At 41.4% G+C, this 26,251-nt stretch overlaps 1 protein-coding gene across 2 annotated transcripts; it reads right to left on the bottom strand.

The window, feature by feature from the left end:
- Positions 1-712: 712 nt before the first annotated feature.
- Positions 713-21,562, bottom strand: HDAC10 (histone deacetylase 10). Of its 2 annotated transcripts, XM_044423486.1 has the most exons (21): positions 21,416-21,562; positions 19,796-19,876; positions 18,562-18,696; positions 16,949-17,045; positions 16,204-16,301; positions 16,023-16,127; positions 15,865-15,933; positions 14,667-14,793; positions 14,003-14,068; positions 12,210-12,269; positions 11,997-12,086; positions 10,760-10,866; positions 8,512-8,579; positions 7,876-8,161; positions 6,046-6,136; positions 4,681-4,766; positions 3,597-3,650; positions 2,966-3,047; positions 2,104-2,295; positions 1,048-1,207; positions 713-845 (listed from the first exon to the last, which is right to left on the bottom strand). In XM_044423486.1, exons 2-21 carry the CDS (start codon positions 19,858-19,860, stop codon positions 820-822), a joined length of 2,064 nt encoding a protein of 687 aa, XP_044279421.1. In that variant the 5' UTR covers positions 19,861-19,876; positions 21,416-21,562; the 3' UTR covers positions 713-819. The 2 variants fall into 2 exon arrangements, with proteins under 2 accessions (XP_044279421.1, XP_044279422.1); XM_044423487.1 differs by lacking the exon at positions 21,416-21,562 and having other exon boundaries at positions 16,949-17,040; positions 19,796-19,862.
- Between the last annotated feature and the right edge of the window lie 4,689 nt (positions 21,563-26,251).

Below are 26,251 nucleotides of genomic sequence, written 5' to 3'. Positions count from 1 at the left end.
ATGGGCAGTATTTCCCTCCCACTTTGTATTCAGAGGCATGCTGTCTTTTGCTTCTGTGGGTAATATATAGCTGTAATAACTGGTACCTTAGGAGACAATTCTATACATGTTTTAGACACAGCCCATGGGCATGGGGAGGTATATAAATACTAAGATAGGTTAGACAAGAAAAAAAAAGTTCTACAGATCCAAGAATGCCTTGGCCAGCTCTGGTTTTGGGACTTCTATTTTAAATATGCGCAGGAATGTGTCCCTATTTCCATGAACTTGACTCATACTGATTTAAAGCTATCCAAATGGGTGCTCATCACTGTATCTTGTGGAAGCTAATCCCATAGTTTCTGAATCTTCAACCAATCAGCTTCACGGGCTGGTTCCAAGCTTTAGTTTTGTGTATCTACTTTCTCTACACCATGCATAATTTGATATACCTCTATCATGTTTTCCTTACTTGCCTTTTTCTAAACTAAATTGTACCAAATGGATCCTTTGCTTAAAAGGGAGGTGTTCTTTTGCACTTCTCTGCAGCTTATGTTTGTAGATGTCATAACCTAACTCTTGCCTTCACCAGGCACACTCCACAACAATCAGTGTAATATGGTTAAACCTCAATAAATTGTCTCAAATATGCTGCAGCTGGTTTGGAACTACCTCAGAGCTGTCTCTAAATTTGCAGTAATACAGTATAAAAGGATCTTTCAAGTGACATTTCTGATGTGAAGCGCACACTTTATTCTTCTGCACTGATTTTGTAGACAGTCTATGTTTTCTTCTCCTTTTTCATCTGTGGAGCTTGGCAAAATGACAGCCAAGTAAACTTCAACTTTCAGCAATGGCAATCTTTGCTAATCAAGGCAAGGAGAGGGAAAAAGGAATAGGATCAGTCCCATTTTACATCATAAGCCCCCCTAAATGAATCTTTTCACCCTTAGGCTTCTCTGATGGCAGATAATTCAGGCTTTGCAAACATTTTAAGGAGAGCATGATTAAATGCAGTGTCCATTTTTCATTTTGCTTTTCTTCCATAATTGAGAGATTATTACTTGCCTGAACACTGGAGCAATTTCCATTCCTGTTGAAGTTGCTTTCTTAATTCTTTTATCCTTTGTACATTGTCTTTTAAATCTGGTGCATAACTTCCAAAGTAAGGCATTAAGTCACCTGACAATATTTTGGTTATTTCTTGCAGTAATGTTACCTCTGTATCCTTAACAAACAAAGACAAAAGAACAAAACAAGAAAAATTACACAATGTTTTGATACACCCATGCTGAATGGTTTAAAAAAAGAAGAAGTGTGCTATTTCAAAATACTGTGAATAGGCCCAAGCATGTAAGTGACATGTAGTCTTTACTGCCCTGACTGACTTCAAATACCAGGTTTTATGTGAAACTTATGAGTAGCCATGTCTCATCAGAACAACAGTCTCCGCTCACTTTAGTTTCACAAATATCAGCATAGAGAAAGCAGGATAGTAGTTACTTGATAAATGCATGCCTTCTATAGCTGGAGTGAGGAGCATCTTTCAGCCTGTGAGCTGAATCCAATTTTGAAATCTCTGTGCCATATTTCAGGGGTGTGCAGGGCCAAAGGCAAAAGGGGTGATGCTAAACACCCCTGCCCCGGCCTGTTGTAGCTTAAAGTTCAACTGCCCTTAACTCAGCCTTAGGAGAAGTATTCTGACCTTTTAGAATGAAAGGAAGGGCTTGGAAATGACCAAATGTTCAGAAGTTGTAGGGAATCAGCGGTGCCAGGGAAAGGGGGCATGGCCATCTGATAACTTCTGGGGAACTAGATTGGGACTTCATTCCCACCCCCAACCCCCCATTGGAGCAGTGAATGTGGAAATGTGAAACAACACAGACACAGTTCAGAAGGAAGGCAGCACCACTAGGTACCCACATGAAGACAACTCTTTGGTATGAAAGTATTTCACACTAGAAACAGACAAAAGGACTAAGCAGTGAATAATTACTATGCTTAACATTGCATACAATGTAAAGGTGTAGCACAATTAAAATGCAAGGAGGGATGTTTCTTTCTGGATCTTTTGTAATAATTGAAAAGGTATTATTTTGACATCAGATCAATGTAACCCTTTACCTGGATCAGAACAAGAATTTGAGACTGTGCTAGCCCTTGCAGTAAACTGATAAGCAAGGAAATCTCATTTCTGCCAAGGTTCTGGTTTGGCCCAAGTACTATAAAAGTTAGGTCAGGCTGATAGCTGTATGCTACTGGAAGGATGAATCCAAGGAGAGGAGAGAAGAAGTTGTTTGTTTCAACATCCTTTGACTAAAACAAAACATAAAAATAGTTGTAAAAAAGTCAGATATCTATATCAATTTTCCAAAATACACTTAGTAATCACTGGCTACATGAGCTGCCTTTTTGAAAAGCTATGCCTGTAGCCATGGCCCTGATTATGTGCAATTTCTTTCAGTCTTCTGTGTCACTTAAATGCATATATGGAATTTTGGGGCAGGGACACCTGGCCACACAGATTGCTGCACTTCCCTGGATACCGCCATTGTGTGTGATGAGGATTCTGGAATCCCTATGTAAACCTCCTTGCATAGAAGTGGACAGGATGTGAATTATGTGTGAAGAGGTCTATGGTTGCATATTAATCTCTGTGCCACACTCCCAGAAAGTAATTTTCTAAACATTTTAATCTTAGAGTTATCCCATACCCTTTACATGCCCAGTGTATTTGCAACACACATATTGGCATTTCTTGCAGCAATCAAGTAAAATGCAGACTTGCACAAATGGTCCTTAAAAATATAGGCACCTACTCAGTATCACTGATTGGGCTAGTGTTCCCAAATACATGTATGTCATCATCCATGCTTTAAACTAGAGAATCTTGCTGAATGTTTAGCTCAGCTGCAAGCCTGGGCTCTGTCATCATCACTAAATTATGCCTCCGGGAATAAAAGGATCAGAAAAATATTTGGTATACCTCTTTCCAGTTTAGAGATATATTGTATTTGGAGTTGGCTTGTTCAGGTTGCTTGGGCGAGATACTGATTAGAAGGACTTTGCTGTAAAATAAAAGTCATTTCAAAACACTGAAGGTAAAATCTACTAGTTGCCAAAATAAATATTTTATAAACAACAGTAAAATCAAAACCAAAGAAATGGACATGTCATATGAGAAACTGGTCATAAAGAAGCCATAAAGAATTGCTTTAGCAACTGGTTTCTTCCTTTTATTTTTAGTAGATAAATTTTCAGGATGTGTCATAGGAAGTTGCCATTCTGAGAACAGTAAACAGACTCAGAGTACAACCCTATATATGCTTACAAAGAAGCAAGTTTCATTGATTTTAAGAGGGCTTATTCCCAGGTAAGAGTGAACAAGATTAAACCCTTAGTAATAGGTCTATATAAGTGGTCCTCTGTAGGGAGTAATCTTATGCATGCTGGGAGTTGTAAGCCTTTTTTTCTGTCTAAACCATTTCTTTGTGTAGGGTTGTGTTCCCTTAATGTCCTTCTGAAACTATCTTAGTTCTCCACCAATAGTTCAGTGCAATTCACTGGGTTTATTGTTTGTAAATTTAAATTAACTGAGTATAGGAGGGGGCTCTTACCCATTATCCAAGTCAATTTTGAGATCCGTGTCACCAGCGAATATGCACAGGACCCTAGTAGGAAAAAAACATTTAAATGTTGCAACTTTATGCATTAAATTATATACCATTAAAGGTAAGCAGCATATTATACATAAAATAGGTTTTAAAATCTGCCCATGAGCTACATATGCAAAGTGGCATGGAAGACAGTGCAAAAAAATTAAGAATATATAATGAACTATCAAGCTCCAAGAAAAGAAAGAAGCCAGAAGACATGGGGAATAAACTGCTAGTAGATGCCAGGAAATTAACTGGCAAAGGTTTATAATATGGTGAGCATGGTCCCCATGGCACCTGCAAAGGGGCCCCCAATATGTTGCCCACAGACATCCTTAAACATGCTCACTTAATTTTATTGCACCATTAGCTACGGAGCAAATAGTCCTTTATTAAACAGGCATTGTGATGTATAGTAGCAATCTACATAAAATTTAGGTTTGCAGTGACTGCAGCAAAAAGCCTCACATTCTATACTTTACTCTCCAGAACTATTGTATGCTATGCACAATTAGATGTACCATTGGCATATATTTGCACCAAAGTAACATATTGAGGGCCTCTTCACATACTGTATTTGTATTTCTCACTAAGTCTAATCTTGTCCACTGAGCCCATCAACTCTTATCACACACAGCTGAAAAAAAATATCACACACATCAGACCAGATGTTTGATCATAGTAGAATACTGTATGTCAATTCCAGTGCAATCATGTGCTTGTATGCTCCAGTGTAAGTCCCTCAAAACAATTCTATATTTGTCAGAAAAAGGTTCTGCTGAATTGATATAACTTCTCAGCAAATGTGTAATATTACACTGTTAACAATGTCACCACTTAAAATAGTGCAAATCACAAGAGGATTGATACTTTCAAAACTATCATGAATTAATCCAAACCCAAAAATAGCAGACATGTTCCTTAGGACTACTGCAAGCATTTGCAGTAAACATAAATAAGTAGTAACAGAAGTTAGCCTTTAACTGTTTGGCACCACATGAATTGCACACACGGAAGGTACTGGGTCAAAAATAGTTTTACCTACTTTTGTACTTTCTGGTTACTACAGTGTTTTAAAGCAATGGCACAAGAAAGCGAAGCTTGAGAGGATACTGCAAGGCCATTGGTCACCTAAAAAACAACAGAAAGGCTCTTACTACATTGTATTTCTAATGACCAAATTAAGATACCCTTATAAACAAATGTAATAAAAAGTTATCATTAAAACAGCCTATATGTGAGTATCTAGTTGGATTCTCCCCCACCCCATCTGCTGAAAAAACAATAAAACCATTTTTTCTTTAGGAATATATATCCCTGCTTGGAAGCATGAACACAATTTTCTGTGAATTCATCCCAAAGTCAGAATGCGTGGGAAGCGGTATGAAATGTAGCTATTGTCTCCTAACAGAAAGAGTACTCAACTGCAGTGGGAAATGTCTTTTACAATATCCTGGCTATAAATATAGCAGCATTTCTATCAGAGCAAAGTGTTTATGTGCGTGTTTTATATAGGAAGGTGAGCTACTTTCTATTACTTTTTGCACACCAACACTGATTCATCCATCACCACACCAATTTCTGAGCATTCCAAAGTGGAGAATGAAGCATGAAGGTGAAAGTGGAAGTTTCAGGACTTGGGGGGTCAATAGTGACCACTCTTGCTCCTGAGAGAGTAGCTTTTCTAGAATGGACAACACATGGGGGAAAAAACTAACTTAAATGGTTCTCAGCAATCAGCTCAATATAAAGGCTGGGATATTGTTGATATGTTTCTGGGTTCTGTCTGCTACCTACAAACATCAGAAAGAGGATCTGAAAGAGACATGTGCTTGAGTGCCTCTTTACAAAAGGGACACCTCCCATTTTGAAAACTATGCACTTACATCAGTTGCTGCTAGAAAAAGTGATGCATTTTCATCAGCTGTAGAAATGAGTCCAGAAAATTTAGCAGCGCTTATGTACGTATTTAGTGTAGGGAGGGAAGAACCATTTAGAAAAATGTATTTTCTTAGATGACTCTGGAAGTCCCTTTCAATTCTATTATTTTATCCTTGTACTGGCAGGAAGGTGAATGATCTTTGAGGTTCCTTCTCTATAATTTCCCACAGATGAGTAAGCAAGCCCTACAAAACAGCTGTATACTAATTAAACATCTTATATTGGAGCTCTGTTTTGAGAAAAGTCTTATATGGGAAGCCCAAGTTTCCCTTCTCTCCATATGGTTGTTTATGAATGACATTAAAATTTTATTATTTATTAAAAGGACTGCTATCCTGCTGCTGTTCAATTGCGGAACAGTGCTCAAGGTCAGAATGCATGTTCAATCAGCAAAGGAGAAGAAATTACAGGCAATGACTGAAGAAGGATCAGAAAGGGCAAGATGCACAGCTATGCTTGCTTACATTACCTCTTTCTTAATTATTTTGTCTAAAACAGCCAGTGTGTTCATAAATGACTGAAAACCCTTTTCTTCTTTCACAAACTCAGCATCAAATTCACTGTAAAACACATTTTTGAATACTGGTTATAAAATTATGAACAACAGTACATATGTTGGTCAAAATGTAGGGCTCTTAGGCTTCAGTCTTACAATAGGGCTTACCTCCAAATAGACAGGTATAGGGTTATTACACTGTTAATCATATGAAAGTGTATACAACTTGCCAACGAAGGTTATGCTGTCGGTGTTGCTCAGTAAGTAGCCTTGCTTTAATTGTGGAATATTAAGCACCATTTGGCCCATTTTACAAGTTGAAAAAAACAAGGTTAAAGATGGTCAGAGGCCCAGAGAAGTCGTGTGCATGTGTGTGTGTGCTGCAAATGCAGCCTGCTTCCTACGTCCTTTCCATAAACATAGTTGACACGCTGCATGTACAATTAAGTTTGCTGCATGTGCTGCCATAAGCTCCAACTCCAAGACGAGGTGTACAGAAAGTACACAAAAAGTGCATTGCTGAAACCCTTGACCACCTTGAGGCACTTATGCGTGATGGAACTGTAAAAAGTGAGAGCCTTCTGGTCATAGCAAAAAAAGGACATAGTATAGACACATAACAGGGTATAAAGAAGTGGAGAAGGCTGGACCATGTCAGCATGAGAGGTAATAACATGTTGGAATGTTTCCCCATGTGAACAATTCTCTTACAACTGAATCGTCACATAAGGGAGAAAGTAACTGAAGGGGACACAACCTTCTTTCTTCTGGACTGGTGTTCTACTAAAGTTAAATTAAGACAGAGAATTATCCACTGTATGTACTGCATGAACAACAGAACTTGACAAGTGGAACCTGCAACAAATTGTTGCTGTGTGGAATGCAGCCATGCTCTGTTTCTGAGGTCCCCCCCCCACTCCACTTCAACAGGCAACCAGCATTCTGTGGCTTCTGAACACCTTCAGTCTTCACTGGGTCATTTGGGAGCTGGTGGTAGATGGTTAGCCCCTTAAAACTGTTCCTCCTGAGGAAGCATTTTTATACTTCTGCAAACTTTGATGTTGCCCCCAGACTTCCTGATGCATCTCTCCCTTGTGCACAGGTGGTACTACTTTGGCTACATAAGCGAAGGTCTCCCACCACCTCGACATCAGAAATGGAGGGACTATGAAGGCCAAAAGAGTTATGGTGATGGCAGATATGCATGTTGAAACCCAACACGCAGGGATGATTACCCTATTGCAAAGAACAAAATGCAAGGGATATGTGGGTGACAGAAACTGAACTGCCCCTCCCCCCACCCCCAAGTTGTCCATCCCATGGCTCAAGTCCAGCATCAGACTCTCTCAACTCAAACTGGGTCTGGGGACTGGGACTATGGAAACATCAGCTGCCAGGAACCAATCTATAATCTCCACTCACATGGTCCTTAAATAAGACACTACGCACATGCATTTTCTACATTATTATAGTGTCTTGCTTGGCCACTACTCACTACCGCGAGACTGATTTTACTTTTAAAATGGGTATTGCTTACCAAAAGCCATTGTTACAAAATAACATTGCAACATACAGCTAGACCCGACCCATATTATTGGCAGGCCAGCAGTGTAGCCCATTTCTGCATCATCACACAAGTGCCCTACATGCCTGTAATGGATGAATTTGGGGTTCTGGCTTCCACACATTTCAATAAGGAATGGGTTGAGTGTATGCTTATCTCGTCACTGAAATCTGTGGTTCGTGCAAGTACTTAGTGTTCATAGCAAGCTTGGTTCCTAACTGAGTGAAAGTATGTCAAACCTGATTGTGCTTTTGAGCTCTGTCGTATCTATTCCCTTCTCAATTTGGACAGATGCTGGTAGCAAGTATGCATCATTTTCATCAATAGCCACTGCTGTTTTAACGGGAGGTCTCGGACATTCAATGCTTTTCATATGTAGCTCCAAAAACCTATCTGTTCTGATAACTTCCTCATGCTTCATGTTTCCGGCATCTTGTGAAGTCGGCAGCTGTGTCCCACTTTGTGTAGCGTCTGTTTGCCCCACCTGGTAGGATTGAGTACTGAGGTCCTGCAATGGAGTTGAATCTGGACAAGACAACAAAATTTGAGCAAGACAAAACACACAGCTTGTATCTTAACAGTAGACAATCTGTGCCATGGACATGGCTTATATGTCTGCAAATCTGAGGCTCAACATTGCTTTCCCAAACCTACTAGAATGTCTACACCTAAAATGATGCAGGAACTTAAGAATGCACTCCAACTGAGGATATACTTCAAAATATCTTAGCCTCACAACATTTCTAGGATAAATAAGCAAACAAATGAACGAACAACCTTGTTTGGAATCTGGACATGGTTTAAAATACATTTTCCACATCCATGCTATCAAGTGCATTGCAATTAGAGAAGAAAATAGGCCAGTCTGCCATTACCTTCATACATCAAACATTGCCAATATGGCTTGTGTGCAGCTCTCACATTGTGGACTGATTCTACTGCACTACAAAAGATAGATAGGAAAAGTTATCTACAAGAGAAATGAACACTTATTCTACTCAATCTCCATTAAAAAGACTAAGAGTAATAATCTGCAAAGCGACTACATTAGGTCCTTGCAACAGCAAATGATGGAAAATTAGAGGACAGCTAAAACAACACTCAGTCTTGCAGTACCTTAAACGGTACTGCTTATACAATTGTGAGGTGCCCACACAATGTCTTCACAGTTCTGCATCCACCCAATGATTTCACCATACTTTGCCACATTTTTTCACAAGAAGGAAAAATCTAGTGTTTTCTAGCACACCATAATGCATCAAAAATCATGGGTATGTTCCTTGTTTTTGGAATCTTATGGTACTTTTGTGGGGGCATGATTGTTTACTATAGCATTTTGCAATAGGAAGTAGAACCAATTTTGCTCCCACTTCCATCATTTCATTTCCAGCTGGGATAGAACAAAGATGGATGCTTTCCCCTTATTTTTAAGGGCAGGACATCACCAGAAGACTTGATTCTCAAGACCACAAAATTTGTGCTTTACATGAATTTCTGATTTGGTGTTGCAAAACCCACAGATCTAAGGAATATGTACTATTCTACCTATGGAATTAAAAAAGACCCCAAAAAGTTTCTAATGGGAACTTTTACCAGTCACTTGTTAATCAACACTTTCTTTCATTGTGAGATTTAAGGATGAGAGATAAGCTTGTTTTCATCATTCTGTATGATGCACAGACCAAGTATCAAGACAGCCACTGTTATGTGCCATGATGTCACCATCTTACAGTGACCATATGAATGAAAGTCGTCCAAATGTCTTATCCATGACATCCCAGCTTAGCTGATCTAGTTTCAAAGCCGTGGCTTCCTTTCTGGAGTCAATCCATCTCATATTGGCTCTTTCTTTTCTTCTTCTAACTTTCCTTAGCATGATTGTCTTCTTCAGGGTGTTTTGCCATCTCATGATGTACCCAAAGTATGATAACCTTAGTTTCTTCATTTTTGCTTCTAGTTCTAGCTTGATTTGATTTCTGATTTGATTTGAAGGTTCCATTTATTTATCTTTCTGTCAGTCCAGGGTGTTCACAAAGCTCTGCTCCAGAACCATGTTCCGAATCCATACATTATCTTCCTGTCAGCTTTCTTGACCCTCCAGCTTTCACACCCATACATAGTGCAATACAGACCGGAAAGAAGGAATTTGTGGTCCTCCAGACGTTGGCAATTTTCATCATCCTTCACCACTGCTTATGATGGCTTATTGAAAGCCAGAACATCTAGAGAGCCATAAGTGGCTCATGCCTGCTGTATGCCCAACCTCTCCTCTGCATGGTCTCTGCAGACAGCACACGATGGGCAACGTATATGAAGCTGCCTGTTCAGAAATGGCAGCTGGATTCAACATGCCATGGCTTGTCTCTCAATTGAGGAAAGAGAAGGAAGGTGATCTGGTGCCCTCCAGTTGTTAGACCACAACTCCAATAATCCCTGACCTTCGGTCATGCTGGCTGAGGCTGATTGTAATTGTAGTACCATCTGGAAGGCATTAGGTTGCCTGCCTGGAGTAGACTGCTGAAACCCTGGTACACCAGCATGCCAAAATTTACACAGGCTTCCCCTGTCCTCTTTGGGACACAAACCAAGCTAAAATGGCTGAGAACTAGAAACCCCTCAGCAGTCTAGGCCCTACATAGACTAGAGACGACCTTATTTTGTGCATAACTTGACTAGAAGTTTCTTCCTAATGTCACTTACTACAGATATCAATTCTGACTACAGTATATTTGACTAATATTCAAGAAGCAGGTACATTTTCACAGACACCCCACCTTTCATCCACATTATGGTTTGGTTACACTACTGGGAATATTTGATTTATGTGGTGAACTATAAAGACTGAATTTTAAAAGATACCTTCATTTCAACTTCTTCACTGAAGAATGGGTGTTAAACTCCAACATACTGACATTATCTTCGAAAAAGTGGCAGTCCCAGACATGACAATGGGGTGACAATGCCATCCCATGAAGCACAATGTTTGCTTAGTAATCATTTTCAACAGGAGATGACCTAGCATGAGATTGGCATTTCTGCTGAGATCAGTGGGACCTAAAAGGGCTTCTTTTGGGCTGAATCAAATTTGTCACTTATAGAGAACATGCTTACACATACACATACCTTAAGCATGGTGCCATTTCTCCAGACAAACAGGGTAAAGGATCTCCAAGCAAAGCTTTTATAGTCATGCACACCGATTCAGACAGTGACCTCAAATGATATCCACCCTAAGTGTGACCCAATGGAAGTAAAGCACAAGGGAACATAACAAACATCAAATAAAATAGAATAAAATCAAGAATGTTGTGATGCCAGAGTGTTGGGCATTGTGCAATAAAACAGCTTGTATTCACATGACACATAATGTGTAATAGTCCCAAGATGTTATCTGGGGGCACATCATAAATGTTTGGCAGTATCTGATGGGAGACCAAAAGAGAGGCCCAGTGCTAGCTACCTGAAGTTCCATGATGGAGTGATGCTATTTGCAGGCAAGAGTCGACATTTAGGCATTTAATGAACAGAAGACTGTTTAAAATGCCCACTGTCTCAATGCAATACTCTGCTCTAGTTACAGAGTCCCTGACAACAGGTTCATAAGAGCAGCCAATCACTGGACTCCATTTCTTAGCATGATGCTCAAAATCAGAGGAAGCTCAAGGACGAGCTTATTTTTATTCATAGCAAAGTCAGTGTCTGAGATCTGGAGAATGTCAAGTGTCCTATGTTAACTTGGACATTTTCTTTTTTGCAAATATAACAAAACAGCTAGAAAAATTAAAAAGTTCAGCTCCATTCCTGCTTTAACTAAGTGCATAGGAAAAGAAAAAAACTAATCAAAATGCTATAAAGTTGGAATAATGGAAAGCAGCTCTTCTAAAATGCCTGCCTCTTGAGTGGATATGATCAGAACTGAACAAGAAGGCAGAAAGAAGTACATCCCACCAAAACTTTCAGTTTCCCTAATTTGCAAAAGTCCTGCCACAATTTACTGGCAGGTGATAATCCACACTGTGCATCGTTTCTGTAGACAGAATGCTGACAGATGTTAACAGTGACCTATAGCGTTCACTGGTGCTGTTTACAATTTATGTTCATGAATTGCATTTATGTTCTAGGATTTGACTGGGATTTTTTGTGATCAGATATGGGATATGGGAATATCTGCTTAAGCCAACACTTGGGACATCCAATGTATGTCCCAAGTTTTGGCCTGAGCTGATATTGTAACACTTTAACATTTATATGATACCCTGTGCATTTCTAAAATGTCACTATTGGTGATCTAAAACCTTATTAAATAAACAGAGCATAATGCAGTGAAAACTATACAGACCCTTATTCATGTAAAACTTACCTCTAGAACCACACATAACTTTCCTTTTGCTAAATTCATTAGGAACTTAGTAAGATGGGAAAAACATTCTGGTGTAGCACTCATATGACCCTACCAAAATGAAGAAATAAAGAAATGAATGATTCATCACTGACATTTTGCTGTTCTATAACAACAGGTTTTAAAAGTAAAATCAGGAGGAAATATACAGAAAAAACTTTAAGACCTGCTTACTTCTGGGTCACCAATGCCAGAATCATAACCAGCAGACACCAAAACAAGTTCTGGATCAAACTGCAATTAAGAAAGCAACACAAGCTCAGACAAAGCTTAACATACATTACAGTTTTATTCAGGATTATTTATTAAATACAATTGTATGCTAATCCTTTTAAAACATCTCATTGTGGTTTCCAAATAAAAACAACAATGCAAAACACAGATACTAATAAAGGAATGCAAAACTCCACATACACTTGAATTTATATTCTTTTTGGTACCAGGCAAAAACCTTCTTATTTGCCCATTATTTTAATGTTTAATTAGGTTTTAACATTGTTACGCTCAGTTATGCTCTGTTATGCTTGTTATGTTGTATTTTGTTGTGATTTATTTATTGTTGGGATAAGCCGTCCTGGGACTTTTTCATAAAGGATGGGGTATAAATATTGTTAATAAATACATTTCACAAATCTATGCATTCAGTTCTCTGATCCATCCTGAAAGGAGTTATATGCTTTAAGGATAAGGCTAAGTGACAGAAACTGATGAGGGAGGCTTCCTGAGTGTTGGCAAAGCTCCCTTACAAGCTCAGTCATTCTGTTCCCACTTCCAGAAATGTTCTGCTTTGTTTCAGGTTGCCCCAGAAGTACTAAACTAGCTGTGTGCAGAATGGAATTTGTCTGGTCTAGTCACACACACAAGAACCTTGTTGGATTCTGCTACAAATATTGATAATTTGTTACCCTCTAAATTTGTGCTCTAAACTATGTAGTGCATACAAAGATATGGTGCTTCCTTGCATGTACAAAATCAGAATATTCATCATTATCACCCAAATGTCATTTGGATGGGAAACATTTCTCCAAAGCATCAAGCAAAAGTACTTCCCAGCACTGCTGTCTGGAGTCCTTTTGACTCTGTGGCAGAGAACACTATTTCTGCTAAGCCTGCATTTTGTTTGGGGCAATGTTCTGGGGATGATATGCTCTTACAAGGGAGAAAAATGCAGAAATGAAACTTTGGGGTTTAAGGATGGTGCAGTTCTGAAGAAGAAAGTTAAAATCTACCTCAGCACAAGAATCTGATGGGTGGAAATAGTGAAGGGAGGGAAGAGTGTTGCCTACAGCTGCACTCACTGGTGTGAACAGAAGGAGGGGGCACATAGTAGCAATTCCCCCTGACACTGCTGGGCAGTGCATGGAATTCTACTTGCATTTTAAAGTGGACATCTAATTATTGGTGGTGGCGCTAGAAGCCCTTTGTCTCCAACAGCATTAGACTGGGATGATTATGATCTTGAAATTACAGTGGAGATTCTCTTAACAAGCTCATCTTCACCCATACTTTCTTCTTCAAATGCCCTCATTCCCCCGCGGGATGCGGGTGCCCCACATCCATCCAAGGGCTATCCTAGGAATCAAACCTAGGACCACAGTCATATAAAGCATATACTCATTAACTGAACTCTGATACTACCATTAAGAGAACTATCTTCATAATCTAGGAGCCCTGTTAATTATTACCACCTCAAGGTCTTTCCTCTGCTCCAGGTGATAACAGTTATATATTTGTGTATTGACCTCTGAGCCAATTAAACGTTTTGTTTTTTTTAAAATCTGACAGCTATCATTGCCCATGCAGATAACTTTTCTAGCAGAATCCATGTAACCTTTTAAAATAGTCACTGTTTTTAATAGCTGAAGATTTCTCAGGATGTCAGTAAAAGTAATATATTGCAACAGTTTTCAGATATTTTAGACAATCAAATATTATTTTAAATATATCTCAGAATATTTTAAAGTTACCTCAAAAGCTACTGGAAGCAACACATGAAGGAATGCTGCTATATAATCTGAATTTCCCATTCCAATCTGCAAAGTCAGTACATAAAATTAACAAAGAGTCACTTTTACGATTCCATTAAATTCTATGACGAAATGATACAAGGCTTTCAATAGGAAGGCAATGTTATGGCTTGCAAGTATACAGTTACTTGCAAGACTGAATCCCAAAGTTGTATTCCGAATGGAAAGTCTTATACACCTGTTTGCTGTTGGACTAAGTTCCAGCAGACAACATACAAGTAGAAGAATGTGAATATGTGATTCAGATGTGGGGGTACTTTCATTTGTTTTTATGACATCATCTTCACAGAAGTCATGTTTTTCAGCACACAATCCATTAGCATATGTGGGAAGTGCTTATTTCTGCTAATTACAGTGCAATCTCTGCTACTAAATAGATATGCAATGACAATTCTGTTTTTAAATGTATCAGATGCATGCCCTTATTGCAGCCTTTCCAGCCTGGTTCCTTCTAGATGGGTTGAGCTATAATTCCCAGCATGCTCAGCCAGCCATGCTAGCTGGGGCATGCTGGGAACTTCAGTCCAACAGACTGGAAAGGTGTTGAGCTCAGGTATGGCTGTCTAATCAGATCTTCATTATTATGCCATCAAGTGACATTCACCTTGTTCCATGGTACATTTATGTTGAATCCTCTGCCTTTCTCCTGACCAACTGCATCATAATTAGACTCACTGAGTGAAGGCCAGAATTGCTGGTGTTCAAACCGATGCCAGGAAAAATAAAGAACACTGACAATAAGAACAAAACAAAGCGATTGATGTTATTACAGCTAACTTGAAAGTTTTCTACCATGTACTATCCCCTTGTCTGAAACTCCAGAAATGGTCAAAAACACCGCAACGCCTCACATTTAAAGTAAAATATTGAAAGTGACCATACATCATTCATCATTCTTAAGGCAAGCAAGCAAGCAGCTCTTGAACCTGGTTCTCCAAAATCGGCTAGCAATTTTACAGCTAAATGGAGGTGTGGATCCTGGAATGTCAAAGCTTAGCATTCCATCTATTGGTTTACACAGAGCCTAACCAGAGAAACCACATCCATACTGGCATAGCATCTGCAGGGGTGGGGATGTCAGCCCTCCTCTTCACTCACAGGAAAACCTTACAAGGGCTTTTGGTGGAGCAGGCTGAGCAGAGTGAGCAGCTGTCCCCATCCACTGATGCTGGGTTGCAGCAGTGCTACATGGGTACTGCTGAGCCACACTCTGCTTGGTCAACTCAAGAGTAGGCCAAGCCATGATTGGCTCCCTCACAGTCCTGGCTGATTCTGCTCAGAGGGCAGGGGTGGTGAGCAGCACAATCCCAGGGAGGCCTCAGATTGCTGCTGCTCCCAAGTGCCACTTTGGCACTTTGTGGGTGGTTCTCAACTCTGCTCACCCAGAGCTACTCGGCAAGAAGGCACATCAGGCGTGTTGAAGCTAAGCAGGTCTGGGGCTGGCCTGAGCTTGGAGGGGAGACCACTGAGAACTGCAGGCAGCCACCTTGAGTCTCACGATGGAAGAAAGGTAGGATATAAATATTGTCAATCATTAAATAAATAAGAACGGCAGGTTTTTTTATAAGTCACCCCAAATAAGCCAGGGAGGCTTCTTGTATCACATAAGCCAGTCCCTCTCTCTTTTTCTCTACACACAAAAGATGATCTGAATTTTCATTTTAAGGATATCAAAATGAAAAGCATCAAAATGAGCTTTACTATTAAACATCGATATATTTGATAACCTTCTTTCAGGATAAATTACAGGCAATTTAAAAAGAGAGGTGCAAAGTCTGCAAATAAACAAGTAAGCAACAAACCTCGGATCTGCATCAAACAGATACTGAGTTCCTTGTCCATGGTGCACGTCCCAGTCAACAATCAGGATTCTGCACAGACCAGGAGAACAATATTCACCAGAAAAGCAGGAACTTGTCAAGGCAAGAAGGCAATATAGAGAGAGCAAGATATACTCCACCTCTGCAGGCCGTATGTTCTTTGGGCATATTTTGCTGCGATGGCAACATTGTTGAATATGCAAAAACCATTGGCTGCATTCCTCTGGCTGTGGTGTCCTGGGGGCCTGCAGGACAACATTAGGTTGCTGTAAGTAATTTGCAGAATGCCCACTTATTTCTTAAGTGTCTCTACATTCTTACCTTACGAGAGCCATCCCGTTACGTGTTTTTCCCAACATCACAGCATCTACCAGTTCCAACGTTGCTCCCACAGCCAATTTGGCACAGCGAAATGTAGTCTGAAGAACAGGAAATGTCACAATTCAAATTCTGCAGAATTTTGCTAAGGAATGCGCATTTGGAAATGCACAAATAGAACCTGCAATAAAATGCTTGAGTGCTCCTGTATATGGAGAACACTTTCCTCTCCCAGGATGCTGCATTGTATTCTCGCTTTTCCCTGGCTTTCCATTCTCTTACTCCAACAGCCAGTCAGCATTCTAGAGCCCATGTGGTGTACTGGTTAGAGTCTTGGATTGAAATTCAGAAGAACCATCATCCACCTTCATTCATGAAGCTCACTGGGAACTTTGGGCCAGTTGCTGATTCTCAGCCTAACCTACCTCACAGGGTTGTTTGAGGATAACACATCGTTATTTGCAAAAGGAAAGATGGCTAGATATAAATGCATTATTAAATCAATGGCCACTGAGCATGCAGAGTCTTCATGAGGTTTACCCAGAAAAATGTTTCCTACTTCTCCAAACTTTGGGGTTTCCCTAATACTGCAGATAGGTATCGCTTATACTTGGATGGTATAGTTTTGGCTTCCTTTGTGTCAACACTTGGATCACTGAGATCAGTCTTAGCATACATGCTTTACAAAGCAATTTAGCAAAGTGGAACATTACATATATGAGAAACAGTCAGGATTGTGGCTACGTACTGGATGAAAGTAAACAGAATCATAATCAGCAGAAGTTTTTTGAAGTTCTTCTTCCTTCATTTCCTGAGTGCTCTTCACAACCTCCAAGTAATCTGCACTGGAAAGGAAACCAAACATGATTTAGACATTTTAAATGCAACTTGGCACACTGGCTGGTTAAGGCCAGACTCCTACATGGGTAAGCCCCACTAAACAGAGAAGGGCTTACTTCTGAGGAAAGAGGCACAGGGCTGGGTTCCAAAACACTCATCTATTTTTGTGGCTGCCCATGAACAAGAAATCCTGAGAAGCTTAATCTATCCCCCAGCCCTTAACCCAAGAGTATCAGAAAATAGTTGACAAGGCAGCACCTACAGCAAACTCAAATGGACTCCCAGGGCTGCAAATTGAGCCTGCATGAAAAACTGGACTGCATAGCCTTCATTGTCCCCAAACTGAAACAATATCAGTGGGTCTGATCAGAAACAGCCACACATAGGTCAATCAGTTCAATGTATTTATTTTAATCAAGCGGGTGATTCGAGGCCCTCAGCCTAGAAAAATGAATTTAAACAGTGAACTACATATAAAAATATCACCTTTTATTGGCACAAGTTCCTTGAGAAGTTCCACCACGGCTCCTGAACTCAACTTCTATCTACAATCAGGAGATCAGGAGCAGGCCTTGAACAGTACTCATATCTCATTTGTTCTCTTGCGTAGATTTTCACCTTAGCTCAGGGACCACATGTGGGGCACTTCACATTCCAATCCAATAGTCTGGCAAGCCCCAAAATAGCCAGCCCCACCACTAACGCCAACCCCACCACTTTCCACAACTATCAACCATTTTGTGGTTTCCGGGCTTTTCCTCACTTCTTGTCCCATCATAAAAGGTTGAAATGCCTTCTTCAAGGCTTAAGTTGGTGTTGGTATAACCTTCAAGCTAAACTCTACTGGTACTTTTGGCCATTATTTTGCCTTTGGTCTCATCTACAGCGGCAATACAGTTTCCAAGAGCCCTTCTAAAATTGAGACCAAGCCTTTGGCTGAAAGAGATTCAGCACCCCAGGTTATACCAACCTAAGCGCTAATCCTGGTGAGATTTTAGCTTTGCTACCATGACTAGAAATGGGTTTACAATTACCTCCTGAAAAGAGAAAAGCAGGGCAAGTTATATAACATTGGAAGATCGGTGGGGAAGGTATGTGCACTTCATACTCAGGGTTTGTCCCACGGAGCAATTCATCTGTGAGCTATGAAACTGAGAGGCCTAAAATAATATGACGGTCTAAGTGCCTTATTAACCTAATGCTTAATCCAACTCTCTTCATCACTGTTAGGAAAGAATTTCAAGTTTGGATTTATGTTAACTTTGGAACTTGGTTGATTGCAAATACCATTCCCATGAATCTGATCAGTACGGCACATTTGCTATCTTTCACTTTAGGCCTCTTCTACTTTCCACAGTAAGCAGGAATTTCATTTCCTATCTAAGGGATTAGGTTTTCACTTGGGCTTTTTCATTATGAGAACAAATTGTAACCGAAAGTTTAAGAAAAAGATCATGGAGTGAAAAGCCTTTTCTGTTATTTATCTAATGGGGATGGGGATGAAAATATATGACAGCCAACCTGTGAACCAGCATGATCTCGTTCTCAGTTCCTTCTCTGACAGGGATAGTGATGCATCTTTCAACCAAATTGTAGCACTGAAGGTAGTCGTAGCAGGACAGAAGCCTCTCAGGGACTTCAATATTACAGATTGGGCTAAAAAGACACAGAAACATTTTCTTTTTTGCACTAGATGAACCAGGGAACCATCTGTATTCCTACTGAGAACAACTGGCAGTTCCCTCCTTCTGCCTGTCTGTCCCCAAAGGAGAAACAAAAGATTATTTATTTAATCACTGGATCTAAAGCCTGATGAGTTGTTTTTATTAACTTTTAAAATACTTCCAAACTGGGATACCCAACATGGCATCCATGCAGGCCACCTCGCTCAGCACCCACTAAACCCCTAGCTTTAAGCATTTTAGGTGACAATCCCATATGTCATGTGCAGGCATGAAAGCCTCCACGATAGCAGATCCCTGCTAATGAATGTCCACTGTGTGGGTTTTATCTAAACAGCCATTTTCAACTGTATAGCAAGTGTGAGGCTGATACACTGCTAGGAATAGGCTGACACGCTCAGCTACAGTCTTCTCCCCTCCCAGCACATCCCCTTTTGCCCTGAGATTCAGATAGGACCTTGAAGAAAGGCAGCTGCCAGCTGCAAGGCTGGTAGGGGCAAAGCCTTCTAAGTACCAGTTCCACGATCACAATCAGACCAATCGGAGCTAGCACTCTAAATATTCCTTTGGCCTCCCAAGCTGGTATTGTTAGGTCACAGGACTGCTCCCTAAAAACATCAGCCTGATGGCCAGGGCACATTGTGAAGAGCTGTCACCTTCATTTCCCTGGAATGCTGTAGCAGAGACAAACTGAAAGCACCTCCTCTCAGTCCTGTTCACTTTTTCAGTATCATTCACAACAGATAGACCTGAGCACAAATTATCTGCTTATAAATTATGTTCTGCAACAGGACAAAGGTCTGCTGATTCCTAGTGATACCATCAGGAGACATCAGGTCAAAATTAATTCAGGACTGATGCTGATCCTCCCTCTCTCTCTTTATTGGAGGAGAACTTATTAAAGGATCACTATCTCACATTTTCCCAATTCTGAGGAAAAGCACAAGGTGGCTTATACGGAAAAGATCACTGGAGAACTGCAACTGGGAAACAGGATCATTCCTGTAATTTTCTGTAATGTTAACGTAACATCAGTAACTGCTGAACATGAACATGCAACTTAATGAACTTACTCATCCCAAAGGAGCTTATGGCTGGTCATTTCATTGTCGTAAACCAGTGCGGTTCCAGAAGCCATGGTCCTTCTTAAAGCACTATAACAATGAACATTTGCACACATTTCAGACTAAAACAGAATGCATTTCTTGAATGGAAATACCACAGAATGTTCAGATGTCCATAACTATTCTTAGTACAATCTGAACAGAGGCACCATGAGAACAGTGCTCAGACTGGCCCTGTAGGAACACTAATGCTGGACATGTCCAGAGTATGTGCATGTCCTGAGCAGAACCGGCTGCAGCTGGGGGGTCAGACTAGATGGCCCAGGAGACCCCTTATGACTCACTCTGTTTCTATGTTCATTATTTCTATTTCCTTTGCCTCTGACCTCATCATGTCTCCCCAACTTTTTAGGTTTCTACTAGTGCAGAACACCTGTAAAAGTCAGCTCCATTTTACAGCAGAAATCGGAAGAAAATAAAAATCCAGTTGTTTTAGACTTCAGTATTCAGCTCTCAGTAATCAGCTCTCAGTATTCTTGTCTACTGGCCATGCTGGTACAGGCATATGGAAGTCAAAGTCTAGAAGGCTGTTTTAGCTGATTCAGACAGTAGGACTTTAATGTCATGAAAAGGCAATAATGGGTTAGTTAATAAGTTTATCGTTACATTTTAACTGCCAGGCAGGGGGAAAAGATGCTTGTGGGATTTTCAGCTTCAAGTGCCAAGATAACTAGGGATGCAATCCCATGCAGCTTTAGACAGAAAAATAAAGGGGTTTATAATGCCCAGCATGGTCAGGATGGCTGAGGCATGCTAGGAGTAGTTGGATGTTGCAGGGATGACAGATTTGCTATTGTGGCTCAGGCAGCCCTTTGAGAGCAGCCCTGGCACTCTAGAGGCATGGGCAGGTGGGGGGGGGGTCATGCCAATAAATGCCCACCAGGGTGTAATAATTCCAAGTGCATATATCAGTATTTGCACACTATGGTTCCTTTTTATACTCAGTGCATAAGTGGTCAGCATGCCAGTGGAGAGGTGAGGAAGCCACACAGTCCTGCATCTCCCCACCCCCATTCTATGTACAGGTTAACCCCCCCCCCTTCCCTGCTCATGCATCGATGTAGAACCAAGGTAGGAGTAGGAAACCTCTCCGGATTACAAATCCCATCAGCCCCAGCCACCATGGCCAATGGGAATTGCTGTCCAGCAACAGCCAGAAGGGCAGCAGGTTCCTTAGCGCCATCCGGCTTGGCAAGCAGCTCAGCTCCTTTTCTCCCCGCTCCCTTTTTCTACATGGCAACATTGTCTACGGACTGAAACAATGAGTCCCCCCGCCTCTCCACAATAAAGCTTTGAAGTATTGCAAAAGGATGCAAAAGATGGGAAGCACTGAAATTGTGCACATTCGCGGGTCTTCCCTTATCTTCTCTGGCTTCAAATCGAGCAACAAAATTTCAAGCACAGCCAAGCCGCGAAATGCTAAAGGCATGCAACTTGCACGTCGCGGATTTTACTCCAAACTGAACTTCAGCCCGCCTAGAATAACAAGCATTGATGCTTCTCTCTGCTCCCAACCAACGCAATACAATGTGCCAACGAAGAAGCCCGTTGAGCACTTCGCGTACGTACCCAACCTCGGCTGGAGATCCAAGACTTTCCCCGCTCGCCGCGGGGGTACGAGGCGACCGACCAAACTGCTTGAAGGGCGGGGAAGACAAGTTTGCCGTTCCTGATTGGCTTCGGGACAGCACAAAGGAAGCTTGGCGGACCAATCCAAATCAGCAATATGAAAATTGGACGCGGCGGGAGGAATGGGAGCGGGACAGTCCGCCCAAGGAAGAAAGGAGTCACCGGTCTCGCCTCTTTCTTTGCCTTGCTGCTCTGATTGGGCCAGAGGACTGCCATTCTTCGCTCATAGAAGCTGGAGAGGTGGGAAAGGAAAGTAGCAGCCAAACGACTTGCTTCCTGATAGGAATAGATTTAAGCTTAGCGTAGCCGCAAAATTACCAGGTCCGAACGCCCTAATATTTTAGTTTTAATTAGCATTGTTACTTTTAGTTCCTGCCTTTTTTCCAAAGAACGTAAGGTGGCCTATAAGGTGTTGCTGGTCTCCAGTTTGTCCAAACAACAACCCTGTGAGGTAGGTTAGGCTGAGAACGACTGGCCCGAAATCACCCAGGGAACGTCCTGGCTGAGTGGACACCCGGGTCTTCCTAGTCCTAGTCCTAGACTAACACTATACCGCTGCACTTCCAGGCATAGCCTCCTTTGAACGTGTACAGAAACCTTCCACGCTTCCATCTTGGAGCTCCGAACACGCAGATCGGGCGAGGAGAGGCATGGTTGGACCACCTGCCCGGGACCCAGGAGGAGCCATCTGCAAGAGCTCCCTGCATTTGCTCCTCGTCCCCATCCCAGCCTGCTTGTCCTTCTGCCTCTTGCTTTTGCCCCATCTCGTTGCAGTGGGAAGGGGACCAGTAGCTGTCACAGCTCACTTGGTCTTTGCCTTGCAAGCACGCAAGCGGTAGCAGCAAATGAGAGAGGATGAGGAGCAACAGCAGGAAGTGACACTGGTGGTGAGAAAGGAGATGTGGAGCGGGGCTTGCCCAAGAGCCCTCCGACCTGGGGCTGGTAAGGGCAGAGCTACCCATCTCTCCTTCTACACATCTGCCCTTACTTGACTCATCCAAAGCTTGTCCTGTGGCCTGGCAGAGATGGAACCATGTGTGCGGTGGATGTTGTTTTTGTCTCTCTTCCTTCCCCAGGTTTTGTGGGGCTGCGCAGTGAAAGTCTGAGATGCTCCTAGGGTGATGCAAAAGACAGGAGAGGAGGGCTGGGTGGAAAAGAACTCCTCAGATTGTTAAGGGCTGAATACCCATCATGGTTCATTTCTTAGCAATCTCAGCTGAGCACAGAGGAGAGGTTATTCTAATGTGAACCGAGATACAAATGTTCAAGTGAGAATTAACCCTAAAGCCACAGTGTTAATGTACAAATTGCTCAAAAGTGAATGAAATTACAGTAATTCCAGGATAACTGGCTGAGTAAATAGGAACTGGAAAGTACCTTATATTAATTGTGGGTTATAGCCATTTTTAATCTTACATAAAGTATACCCATTGACATGAATGTGACTTAATTTTATTTCTATGCTGCCCAATAGCTGAAGCTCTTTGGGTAGTTTACAGCAGCACACAAAACACAATAGAAATTTAATATAAAAATGCAGGCAATAAAACTGCATAAACCAATTTTAAAAATTACAATAGCTAACTCAAATTAAATCACAAAACTTGGTAGCTGACCACACTGTGTCATAGAGGACTGTCTTAACCTGATGCCAAAAAGATGGTAGCGTTGGCAGCAGGTAGGCCTCAGTGAAGAACTTGTTCCCTATTTGGGGGCTGCCACTGAGAAGGTCCTCCTCCTCGTTGCCACTCAGCAAGGTTCTCTCAGAGAAGGCAGAGGCAGGTCTTTATCATAGTAGCCAGGTAGATTCAGGTTGGGAGGAATGGTCCATCAAGTATTGTGATCCCAGGCCATATAAGGTATGACCAGTTTAAGGTCCATTACTCATATGGTTCTTTTCTCAGTAAGTCTAATATCAGATGCTGACCTGTGTTTTTGCAACACTCATCAACATGTCTTATGCAGATGGAGATTTAAGAATAGTTTATGGGCTGGTTCTCTCAGAATCCCAATGCTGCTGTCCCTTTTGAAAGCTCAGAGCTGCTTACACTGTTTCTTCTAGTTTCCCATCCAAGCACTGGTCAAATCATGCTCCACTTAGTGCAAAGCATATTACTGCATTTGACACTCCTGGGCCATTCATAGAGCTGTAGGGCTTGCATAAGGCATTTATTGTGCACTTACAGGAGTTTATGGATGCTTTACGTGACGTCATTGTCGCCCAGGGCCTTTCCCATGCTTTATAAGCGTATTTTTAAAGAGCAACGCAAGTGTGGTATTACCTGGAAAATGTGGCATGATCTGGAATGAGAAGCCTGAGTATCTCTGACAGTTCTACTATTCTGCAGCACCACCTTATGCTTGGGAAATGTGCTGAAGTGCTTAAGCATGCCAGACTGGGACTCGGGAGATCTGAGATATTTTGAAGTCCAGTTTTGAAGCCCACTGGGTGACTTTGGGCTAATCATGGTCTCTCAGCCTAACATACCTCACAGGGTTGTTGTGAGGACAGAAGGGAAAGGAAGAAAGGTTCCTTGGAAGAGAAAGGAAGGAAGGATATCAGTGCAGTGCAATAATGATGATAAGACTATAGAAAGGAAGGGGAAAAAACAGAAAACACATGTAAAAGAGCTGATCTCTCCATTGTTAGGGTTCATGACATGAGCAATAGAAACCTAGGTAGATGCACAAGGACCTAGGCAGTACAAGTCCAGTAGTAGGGCCAAACTGTGTTTATAAATGGGGTAAGGTCAAACCAAGAGTATACCATGAAACAAGGCAAGGCAAGGCAAGGCAACACAGCATGGAGCAGGTGCCTGAGAACAAGATAACAAGACAAGGCCTGGCTGGAACAGGTTCAGTCAGCTCTCCAACAAAATGCAAGAACAGGCTACAACCTACTCTAAAGCAGTGCCACTGAAGTGGTTTTGGGAAGGAAGAACCTGCTTTTAAATAGCCATTCCCCCAGGGTTCCTGGATGGTGTTCATCACGGCCTTGACAGCTGCAGTAGAGCCTGAGACTAATCCTGCAAGTCCCAGGATTGATATTCTGGTATTTATTCAGCAGAGGGAGCCCTGGAGCTGCCAAGATCCTGACATCCACAAAGGCTCTGAAAGCAAAAGCCTCCGTAAAGTGGTGGGTTAAAAGACTCATGCAGAAAAAATCCTTACGGATTACAGGACAGGGTGAGGCAAACATGCTTAAGTAAGCCTTATTTCAACCAAAATGTTCTTTATATAATGAGGATGGGCCAGCCTGAAGCCACCCTAATCCCACAGGGGCAATGAATGACCCACAGGGGCTATGAGTGAATAGAAACACACATTTCATGACAAGCTGGGAATTTGAAAACAGAATACTGTTAAAACCCACCATCACTGAAGACTGAATTAATTAAACATCTCTTGTAAATAGAAAAGCAATAGAAGTTAAAATGTTTTAGAAGTCCATTTAATTAATATGAATATTGTTGCCCATATTTCAGCTAAAGTAGAACAACACAAGATAGACTTGACAACCATCATTGGTTATTGCTGCGATTTATCAAACAATGCATTGATCAGAAGATCAGAAAGAGGCTGTAAAGCACGCACAGAAAGAATATAATCTCCTTAAAGCTTCAATAAATAGCAAACCAATCCATGTCCTGTGTTTTACTTTGTTATTGATTTTACTATTTAGAAAATAGAAAAAGTAGTCCAAAACCAAATTGTTATTCAATCAAACGTTTAATCAGTTTGGTGCACTACTTTAATATCAATTGCGTGTAGGCACAGTGGTTTAGAAAAAGCAAGGGGAACCTGATGTCGAAGGAGGCTGTGAGTTGACTTCAGCATTTAGTGTCGATATATGTCAGACCAGCTCAACCAGTCTTTAGGAACACAATCTGGCCAGACTCCAGAGCTGCCTCTAGCTGAAAGGTTGGTGTGAACTGGCTCTTGGTGCGGTGGGAAAAGTACTCGGCACAGATCTATATGCCCTTGTGGTTTGTTCCTATTGAACAGGGAAGAACCATGGTGCTTTAAAGCGATTATCCTCTGCACTGAATAATTACAGCCACTGCACCTCCTTGCTTAAGGGAGGAAACAAAGGAAACAAGTTCTGACGATTTCAGAATGCCTTGCTTGCTTCCCCTGTCCTTCCCCTGTTCCCCCAACCAATGAACCTTCAGTGGCTTCTTGACTTTTGTGCCATTCCCCCCTCCCCACCATTCTGAAAGTTTGACATGCCTTTGTTAAAGCTTGCTTAGTTACTAATGAGAAGAGATTTATTGTGATACATGCTGATGTTTTTGGATTGCCAACCCTGAACACTTTTCTAAAATGGAATTAGGTGCTTGGGCCAAAGGTTCTATGGCCACCTCAAATTAAAAGTCAAAGTCTTCCATGCCCAAAGGTGTGGCTTAAATAGTCTTGGCCTCTTGCCCATATTAATTAGTCTTGGCTTATGTACCTCTCTTTCCAAGGAGGTGCATAAGCTGAATTGACTAATTAATATGGCAGATAATGACCCCAGGACATAAGCAACAGTTTTTTGTTTTTGTTTTTTCAGTTGAGATCATCTGGTACATCAGTGCGCTACTTTTAACAGTATGACATCAATGTTTATGACCACGAGTTCTGATACGGTGGTCACTGTGATACTGTGGTGGCTGCTTCAAACCATACATCAATACAACTGTTAGCTAAGTAATATCTTTCCTTAATTTGTGCCTGAGACATGAAGCAACCACAAATAGCATGCTGCAGTCCTTAACAAACGACAGAGCCAATGCT

Source organism: Varanus komodoensis, unplaced genomic scaffold (genome assembly GCF_004798865.1).
Source record: "Varanus komodoensis strain SLA01 unplaced genomic scaffold, ASM479886v1 scaffold13_3, whole genome shotgun sequence".
Classification (NCBI taxonomy): Eukaryota; Metazoa; Chordata; class Lepidosauria; order Squamata; family Varanidae; genus Varanus; species Varanus komodoensis.
This window is presented reverse-complemented; position numbering and strand designations above follow the sequence as displayed.